The sequence below is a fragment of the Cryptotermes secundus genome, unplaced genomic scaffold (genome assembly GCF_002891405.2).
Source record: "Cryptotermes secundus unplaced genomic scaffold, Csec_1.0 scaffold268, whole genome shotgun sequence".
NCBI classification, from domain to species: Eukaryota; Metazoa; Arthropoda; class Insecta; order Blattodea; family Kalotermitidae; genus Cryptotermes; species Cryptotermes secundus.
Window position 1 is genome coordinate 188847 of NW_019722430.1, and position 10679 is coordinate 199525.

At 35.4% G+C, this 10679-nt stretch overlaps 1 protein-coding gene across 3 annotated transcripts in view; it reads left to right on the top strand.

Moving 5' to 3' along the window:
• The window catches only part of LOC111861345 (collagen alpha-1(IX) chain), a 215085-nt gene that overhangs the window by 160535 nt on the left and 43871 nt on the right, over nt 1–10679 (top strand). For 2 of the 3 annotated variants that reach the window (XM_033750286.1, XM_033750285.1), the window contains exons 5-10: nt 1171–1375; nt 2237–2453; nt 4548–4718; nt 6864–6875; nt 7744–7815; nt 9623–9700. In XM_033750286.1, coding sequence (XP_033606177.1) covers nt 1171–1375; nt 2237–2453; nt 4548–4718; nt 6864–6875; nt 7744–7815; nt 9623–9700 — 755 coding nt within the window. The remainder of the gene's footprint in view (nt 1–1170; nt 1376–2236; nt 2454–4547; nt 4719–6863; nt 6876–7743; nt 7816–9622; nt 9701–10679) is intronic. The other variant, XM_023845823.2, reaches the window with a different exon arrangement.

Below are 10679 nucleotides of genomic sequence, written 5' to 3' on the forward strand. Positions count from 1 at the left end.
ACGTCAAGCTATTTCATTGCTCGCCATCATGTGTCGTTTATAAAATTATATAAAATTCACACTCTTCACTAACTATAATAAAATTTATATATATCAAAATTTGTTAATGTCCATCATCTTACACAGCTTAACCCAAACTCACATACCACGTCATTCTTCCACTATGGGAGTCATTCTTCCTATATTTTGTGTATATTTTGTCTTGTGATGTGTCCTTCTTTTTTGGCTGCGAGCATTGATTACAATGCCAGGCCAGCATATAGGATCTGACATTATAAACATTGACCAATACATAGATTTAGCAAGTAATGTATAAATGCCTGAAGAGGGCCTTTATGACTGAAATATGTAAACGATCATAAAATACATAATTTGTGTTGTGTCTACAGATGCAATTAATACCTGTAATTATGTATGTAAGAACCTTCTAATGTTAGATATTTGGTTTTGTTCTTACAAATAATATCCTACAGTTGGTGGCATCAACATGGGAGACAGTGCGATGGTTAAGTTTTAAGGTTTTCTGGAACACCTATTAATACATAAGTACCCAAATGTAGCTGTGGTTGGCAAGGTATTCCTGTACTGCCAACATTGATTGTTTCTTGTATTTAAGTGTATCTTCAAGTTGGAACTGTGATTTAAGGTTTATTTTTAATAAAAAATACCCTTGAAAATTATATAAATTGTTCATACAATGTAAAGTGGAGTTACCACTTGACAGGATACTTACATTATTTACATTCTTGACCATTTTTGTTGCTCCCTTTGTTTCCATTGTCCATAATTTTTACTGAAAACTGTCAAATTTGGCTAACACTAATGCAGTTAATTTTAGCTGTTTATGAACCCCATTTTTGTACAGTATTATTATTTTTATTTTCATTAAAAGTTAAATAAAGAATATCCATATTAAATGTCATTAATACGGAATTTGCAAAAGTTGGGTAGTGTCTTTACTTGTGAACTGGAGGCAGGAAAGAGGCATGTGATAAGAATGTGTAGAAAAATGAGACTGTTTAATTTCAGTAATCAATGCATTCAGTGTATTGCCGTTTCTCGAACTAAATTCCTTTTGTCAGAAGAAGGATACAGAACTTCCTGGCTGAACTACAACAGCAGTAAAGAAAGAAGTCTAGGCTTGTGTTGCTTTCTTAATTTAACTTACAGAACTGAACAGTCTGTCAGAAAACAATGGACCGTGTGCTGACTATAAACCTGGGGAAGACGATCTCCAGGCATTTGATTTCATACGCAAGTTTCGATTGGATGTCCTAGAGACTCAGTATCCAGGAGTCACAAGAGTCAGAGGATCAAACCGAATGCAGACAGCTTATCGACTAGACAGAGATGCTGACCTTACACTACCAACAAGGTAAATGTGGTGTTATATATTCCTCATAATGCAGTATATTAACTTTGCTAAAGAAAATACAATCAGGCTGAAAAATAACTACCATGAGAAGTTGTGACTTTATAGAATTTTTTCACTGTCCTGTTGGATAACTCTTAGAAATATGCAGCATGTAAGCTGTCAGTTTGTAATATCAAATTAACTATGGGACAATCTAGTTCATAAGAAAGCAGTCTTCTGAGATGTGGGGCAGTGTAGATATTGTGTTAACCTGCATTTCGGAGGAACATATCGCCTCCATCTTCAGGGTAGAAGAAAAAAAGAGAAGAAATCCGCGAGCGGAGAACCAGCATGAGCAGGTGCTAACAGACTTAAGTCCAGTGAGTAAACCCAGCTGCATAAGAGAAGGGATAAGGGCTGCATGGGAAATCAGTAGAGAGGAGAAGGGAAGGGTCTGGGGAGGTGGGCCAGCAGGTAGCAGGCCAGAGCAGGTATAGAGTATGGCATGGGGGTGGGAGAAAGGCCGTCCAATTAACCTTGCCTTTCTCCCCCCCCCCCCNCCACCTCATATCCAAGACATGTTTCCTCATTATTTATTTCCTCATACAACATTAGGATTTATAAAAGTAATTTTTCTTGTCATCAGTTTCAAAGTAGTTTTAGTATTAATTTCTGTATAATGACACTGTAGTGTAAGCAGCCATATCTGCAAATTAAAACATATGTCTAGATATTGATGCAGAATTTGCAAAGTAAAAACTGATACTGTAAAATTTTCATAATAACTGAACCACATAGGCTCTGAAATAGGATCATCCATTTAGTCATATTTATTTTAAAAGTTTGCCAACAGCCCGCAGGCCTTTCAATTTGTGATTGCAGGGATGTCTTCCCCTTGGGCCTGCCTGAAGAGTTCTCATTCATCTCAACATTCCGGACTCGAAAATTAGCAAAGAGTCCATGGCATATCATTAGAATATCTGACATTCAGAACAAAGCCCAGTTCCTCATCACACTGAATCCAAGGAAGGAAACAATCGAATTTTCCATAACGGATTTTGAAGGGAGACTCCAGACAGTGGTCTTCAGTCAGGCACCAGTAAGATGCAATAACATCCACCACACAACTAATAAATTTTATGCTGTTAATACAGATCACATAATTAATTTAATGTGCAATGAATGCTGAAAATTATAAGAAAATTAATTAGTTTTGTTTGAATTTTAAACCTCTCACTGGATTGGAATGTATGTTTCCAAATGTCACACTAGTGTAACTGAGAGATCTGTTTTGAACATATGATATACCTTAAAATGTTATTTAAATTATCTTCTCTTAGTTTAATTTTTGCAGATTTCATTTGACAATAGACTTAAATATAATTTTTTTAAAGTTGGATTGAGACCAACTGAAAACTTGAAAAAGTTAATATTCCTACCTTTGAGTATTTTACAGTTTATGTTCAAACTATCTATATACATAGTGTAATCTGTGTGTGGCATGCAGAAGCATAGTTTGTTGAGGCACTGTGCTACAATCTGGAAGATCGTAGATTCAGTTCCTGACGGGGTTCTTGGATTTTTCAATTGACCTAATCCTTTCAATAGCACTGTGGTCCCAGGGTCGACTCAGCCTCTAACAGAAACAAATACCATGAATCTTCCTAGGGGGTAAAAGGCAGCCAACACATAAGGCTGACAACCTCACCACCATCTGTGAGCCGATTGTCTAGAAAATGTGGGAACCTCGATGTCTCACAGCCCTATGGGCCTGCACAGCTGGTTACAGGGCTATCTCTCCCCCCCCCCTACTGTTATCTGTCTACCTAAGCATAAGTACATTTTTAAAACTTGTCCAAGAAGAGCGCAGTCTCCCAAGAAACAAATAATAAAGTAACTACTCTTATTCATAAAAAGATTTATCATATTTTGTTTGCAAATCAAGGTAACATACACTAAATACGTTGGTTCTGTAATTTTCATTCATTTACATATAAGCACACAATATGCTTCACCTGTAGCCATAGTTCCTCAGGGTCTGTACACATCAACTGCTGTTGACATATCATTCAGTCCCTGTAAGTACATGAAGTCTAGTTATGACAGTCATCTCAATGAAAAGTCCAGAATGCAATTACTTAAACTAAATTTTTGGAAAGAAACTGCACTTTTTCTCATACACAATTGACCTTGTCTATGTTACATTGAAAATGAACTTGATTGTTGCTTGGAACATCATTGTTGGTTACTGAATGCAGAACAAGAATGAAACCCTGACTGGTAAAGCTAGGTTTGAAAAAACTGTGCATGTATTCTTATTTACCTGAAGACACTGTCAATGCATTTTATTTAAGGAGATGGTCCCCATAAATCACTGGCATATAATCAAATTTTTAGAGCCATTTTTGAGAAAATTGTCATTTTATTTTTAAGCCTCTGTTTTTGGAGCTGCAATGTTCATGTTCACTAGGCATTGACCTATGATGATTAACTCTTGAATGCCAGACATGAATAGTATCCATCCCATCATTCAGACACAAACGAGGCACTCATCCATGCATCTGTATAGACAGACAGTATTCCAGAAACCATTAAAATAGTAAATACATAAAAAATCTCTGGATCAGAATTTTTCACTAAAACAGTACTTCCTCACAGTTGCCATACACACACATGCCTGTGCATGCAGTCAAGGGACAGATACAAGATGATACCTAAATAAGGAACTCTTTTGCTGAATGTAACATATAAATTGTGACATGAACTTTATAACAGTTTGAATGTTAGAATTTTTTGTGATTTTTTTAAGTGTGGTAGGGAAATACTGGATTATCTGGCTTTCAAATTGTATATGTTTTATTAAACTAATATTGGGCTATATTTATATAGCAATAAAAATATCCCTGTAATGCTACTACTTGTAAATAATAATTTTCTTCATATGTTACCGTTTTGTAATGCAAGGTATGAAATGCAAATGGTAAAAGCAAATGCGTTGTCTCTGTGCTACACATATTATGTACAAATGATCACTTTTTCATGTGTGAGCAGTGAAGGAGCAGTGCAGCCTTTCTGTTATCAGTGATCCAGTAAAGGGGTGATCCTCTCCTGCATGTCTTCTGTAATGACTGACATTCTCACTGTCTTGTGTATTGCTTGGTACACTCAATCTATTCCAATGTACTTTGGGTAGGTATTTGACAAGAACTGGCACAAGCTGCACTTCGGGGTGCACAGAGACCAAGTGGTGCTGTATGTAGACTGTGAACATACGACAACAGAGAGGCTGGAACCACGTGGCCCTATTGATGTTAACGGCGACATAACTATCTCCAAACTTGCTGGAAGTCGTAATACTGTGCCTGTATGTATCAGGTTTTACGTTCAATAAAATTGTACAGAGGAGGTGAGAGAACATGAAACTGTCTAGTACACACAAAACTGGAAGCTTTTAGATGTAATTAACTAAAAGTATAGAATTATATTTTAACTTTAATTAGTTCAACATAACTATTTACATAACATTTCGAAAAAAAACATGTATATTTGTGTATATAAAGTCACTAATACAAGGTCAGACAATTAAGTTCCAGGACTGCATAAATTTTAAGAAAATCACATTTAAAATCAAACATATTTTCTAATGTAAGATTTGAGGCTTTCACGACAGTGACTATGAAGAAAGCAGTCTTCTGGGATTTGGCACCGTGTATATGTGGTGTTAACCGACGTTCCTCCGAAACGTCAGTTAACACCACATATACACGGTGCCAAATCCCAGAAGACTGCTTTCTTCATATTTTCTAATATTTTTCAAAATAATCTCCTTGAGATGTCACACATATTTGTGCTCGCAGATGCAACTGTTGGAAGCACCTTTTGAATTCTTTGAACCAAACAAGACAGTCCTTCCACATAATATTCCTAGTGCACCATATGACCTGGTGTAACAAATTCTTTGTGAATGATTCCCTGACTGTTGAAGAATGTGACCAACATCACACTTTTTTTTTTAATTCACAATTTGTTGTGCCTTGGAGAGTTTGATGAGCACCACTCCATGCTTTGTCGTTTGTCTGGCAATCATACTGGAAACACCAAGTTTCATCACCTCTTACATTTGAGTCAAAAAATGAATGATCATCATCCATAGATTAAATACATTCTTGACAAGCTTGCAGTCTGAACATTCTCTTCAGAGATCAAATAGTGTGGAACAAACCTAGTGCAGATCTTCTGACTGCGATTTTGTGAATTGCTTCTCTGTTAATTTTGAGTTCCATCCTTCAGAGAGTCATTTGATAATCAGTTGAAATCAATTCCCGAACTGTCAGGTGTTCAAATGGCTGCTGGTCATCCATTGTGTTCATCATTTTCTCAATTTTCACGGTCGTCCCAAATTCTTGCACACCATTCAAAAACTCATGTAAGAGAGCGAGAGAGTATTGTGACCATAAGCCAGTTTTATCGTCTGCAAAGTTTCAGTAGCTGTTTTGTCGATCTTGAAACAGAATTTAATGTGTGCTCTTTGCCCCATCACTACAAACTGTCACAACAATCTGCATGGTACAAAAACCTAAACACAACTGAGAATGAACCAGAAGACAGAAGTGACTGACATTGTACAGGGAACAAAGTGGAGGATTCAGCTTACACAGCCAAGTTGAAACATCTTCCTACTTGCATCTAAATGCGAGTAATGGACTTAGTCCCAGGATTTATTTGTCAGACATTGTTTTGATGAGTTCTGTCTTCCAGGATACAACGCAAAGTCTCCAATCTGCTTGCTACTTGCTCCATGCTGGTTTCATTCTTTGCTTGTTCTTCGGCCTTGAAGACAAATGCAACAAGTTCCCCTGCATTGTCATCTGACTTTCAACAGACTACACAGTGTTATATCCCAGAAGATAGAACTCTTCATAACCACAACTGTGAGAATTTCAAATCCTGCTAATATTGATAATTCCAAAACTACAACATATCATTAACCCCACCACCAGAAAACCTTCTGTGTGTATGTGTGCTTGTGTGTGTGCATGTATGGATTAGACTTAAAATAATACTGCCACATGATAAATCTGTAATTATGCACCTCTACATATATATGTCTTCTAGTGACACTTGGGTGGTGGCAAGCAACATTTTATAATGGTTGAGAGCTGAAGCTATCAACACAACATTGAAGCCTATGAAAATGGGTAAAAATTGCAAGACAGTCACACCGAAAGCAGGAATAAAGGATTTTATCCTGGGCAAACCTAGCTGTGTACATATTTAAACATAGCCCACATTAGGCTAGTGACAGGAAATGACTAAGAAATGGTATTATAAGTTAACTTTTGCAGATTGGCCTACTTACCATAAATGGAACCTCTTAACCTATACATACTCCACTCCTTTCTGATAATTATAACATTTATTAACTTTTTCTGACCAATTGCACTATGTAATCCGCTCTTTATGTATTGCACTGCACAAAACTAACCTGGGTTTTGTCTCTGTTTTACAGGTCTCACAACTTGTAAGTACCATCTAACATATTATTAATTCAGCCTAATAACACAATATAACAAATTAATTGGCACTTTGAAGTTACCTTAAGTTTATGAACTGTAATTATAATTTCTTAGAGCAATTGAAGCAGCTGGGAAGGGGAACATGTTGAATGTCTGAAACATGGACATGTTTCCTTTTCCATCTCACCAATTCATTTGTAATTTAGTTGCTCCTAGAATGAATGATTATCTCAGATGCATGTCAGCAAGTAAATATGTGGTATTTGAATCTCATCAGTGACAAAATCACTCTCTGCTTAACTAAACTAGATACAAAGTTTACTGGTTACAAATTTTATGTCACACTAATACATAAATATTATGTGAAAATAGGCTTATCGTGTCAAGTAGACATGGCTGTATATGTGTGTTCAAAGAGCTGTATAGTATTGTTAGCTTCGATTTATGTATGAATATGTACCTATCTGGAAGTAGGAAGAATAAGAGTGATTTCATGTATTTGGATTATAAATAAATTTTATGAGAGGCAGATATTACAAACAGTAATAGCATTACATTTTTTCTAATGGACTTATATTTCGAATGTCTTTTTTAAAAAAAAAGTAAATACTTACTTACATGAGTATAAGTCTGAAGCAGTTATTTTGTAGCATATGTAAAACTTTAAGTAATAAATAACAGTACAGTAAATTACATAAATTTTGGTTTACTCTTACATACATCACGTAATTTTACAATAACTGCAAAATAGCTGAAATAATCTGCTTTTGAACATTGTGACAAAATAGTTTGTAGTTTGATCTCAACACAGTTATTGCAGACAGAAGTTCCAGGTTCCACTAAATGCACTGCTTGATATTGGTATGATTTCAGATTGACCTCCAGTGGATGGTGCTGAGTTGTGACCCAACACGCCCGGAAAGGGAAAGCTGTGATGAACTGCCTGTGAGTTTGTACAATACAGAAATACAAAAGGCTGATTGTTTCCTAATATTGTTGGTTTCAATCTTATTCTGATTTGTCATTTTTATACTCCATTATAAATAATGAAAGATTGTCAGAGCAATGAAACTAATATTTTTATTGTTCCTCTGTGTAGGAATGGTGTTTAAATTAAATGTGATACTGTGACCCCACCTGGTTTAGGCACTATGCTACAAGCTGGAAGGTCGCAGGTTCAAGTCCCAATGAGTTCATTAGATTTTTTTCAATTTACCTAATCCTTTCAGCCGCACTATCGCCCTGAGGTCGACTCAGCCTCTAACAGAAATGAGTACCAGGAATATTCTTGGAGGTAAAGGGTGGCTGGCACATAGGGCTGACACCCTTGCCACCATCGATGAGCTGATTGTCTAGAAAATGTGGGATCCTCAACATCTCACAACCCCGTGGACCTCCACGACCTGTTACAGGGGTATTATGACTTTTACTTTTACTGTGAAATCACCAATTTAAGGTGTAATTGGGGTTCAGTTCATTTGACCACAAAATCTGTATTATCTTGCATATTAGGATGGTGGTTGACATTGAATCTCGTGGTCTAGTGGGTAGCATATTGATGTAATATTCAAAGGTTTCAGGTTCAATCAAAGCTATCAAAAGTGAGTAACAAAAATAAAAAATAATAAAATATGTCAATATAAATGACAAATAATGACCTGAAGATGGAAATAAAGCCATTGCTGAGATAATGTGTACATGTATATGAAACATACCTCAGACCATGGACATTGTCCAATGTACTATTGTGCAATGAAAGAACAAGTGTAACAAACCTTTAAGAATTTACAAGCTGAATACTCATTCTGTGTGAATAATGTATGAATTTACCATTTTATTTGACTGATGATAAGCAAATACCTTTTTTGTCCTTAATTTTCTTGTTATTGCAATGTTGACATATTTTAAACTTCTTCACAACTACTGATCCTTCCAGTCCCTTTCAAATTCTACTCTCACTACATTACAAATTATTTCTTCCGGTAACTGGTTTCAATCTTTCAAAGGTGAGCTCTTTGTTTTCATCATCTATGGTCTTTGATTCTTTCTATATTTCCATACTAACATATTTTAGTGTATGTCCTATACATAACACTTCCATTTAAATCTGTTCTTTTTAACCATTTATTCATGAGCTTCTATGAACTTAGATTCAGAATCTTATTACATTAGAAAATCCTCTAATTTGCAGATTTTGTGTTTTTGGAATCTTGATATAAATGTAACAACCCATGTATGTTGAAGTGTTTGCTTGCTCTAATATTATATTATCAATTACAGTATTACATATTATTGAATAGATTCTTACAAAACAGATGCTTTGGTTTTGTGTCAAATATTAATGGTGAATTTTTATGCTCTTATGTATATGGCATATTATCCTCCATAAATTATGACCTCAGTCATTGATAATAGTTTAGTGATTTGCAAAAAGTATATTATTGAGCTTCATATCCTTTGATACTTTAATTCAAATGGTATTTCATTTTGTACCTGAGCTTGAGAATTTAATATATACTCTGTATACTGAGCAAAGTTGTTGAAAGAGAGCAGCCTCATCTGACTCCTTCATTTATGCATTTTTCATCTGTGTTATTATTTACTTAGATTTTTATCCTGTTATTTCTCTTAATTTCCAACATATTCTTCAGTATTATATCTGATATATGAGCACACTTCTCTTCTGTTATTTTAAGAAGTATATTTCATTCACTAATACATTAATTAATTGGAAGTGTTTCAAATATTCCAGAGAAGCAGACCATTACCAGCTACTCCATCTTGTGAGGTGATATGTCCCCAAGGACCACCTGGCTTTAATGGTACTGATGTAAGTAGCTTATCCAAAATCTTTCTATATGAAAAATGCAGTTGTGAAAAGGTTTTCAGCTAAAAGATAGGCCTCTGGACCAGTAACACTGCAGATGGCTGTGCGTTACAGAGACAGTAATTTATGATTTTGTAATGAAAATGCATTTCATCCTAATTATACATGATATGTATTGCAGTAAGCAGTGCTTTCTCTTCCACAGTCATGATTGCCAGTGCTGCCATACTCTGCCTCAGCCTCAAAGTTGAAACTGAGCCATGCAACTTTTTACATTTCACAAATTTGCCAGTATGCATCAGTTATTTGCTCTATGCAGACCAGCCGAGAAAACCCGTGGCAATAATGGAATTCAGTGGTTAATGTGTCTATAATGTGTACTACTGATAATGACCTGTTGTCTCCAAAATCTTGTATTTAACTTCATTATGATGACAGCAAATGGTTAATAAAATTGTTCACCTGTAGACAGGATTTGTAACAATGCCATAGTGCCTGGTATAAGACAGCATCTGTAACGGAACATTTCAGTTCCTGGAATGTGCCACGGTATGTTTATATTCTGTAAAGTGATTCAGTTCAGTTCAGTTCAATTTATTTCAAATTCAGATCTCATTCAGGGTAGATGATATGCACCTAGCCTTTAAGACATAAAGAGTAAAAGTGCTATCGTTGCTGTAAAAAAAATTGTTAAGTTTTGGAAGGGGTCCTAAATATTGAAACTGTTCTTTTCACACTATTTTTCAAATATTATTTTTTCATACATCTGGTAATGTAGAGGTTTTGATTTGTAACCATTGTTCCTCCCATTTTTCCCCTTCACACAGAAGAAATAAGTACAGTACATTATTTTCTTAAGCATATCAGAAGTCACGAGTACTTCCTTTCAGCTGGTTTCCACACTAGGACACAACTGATAAATATTGACAAGTTTATGAAGGGTCAAAAGACACTGGTAGTGTTTTTAGAAAAAAGTACTGAT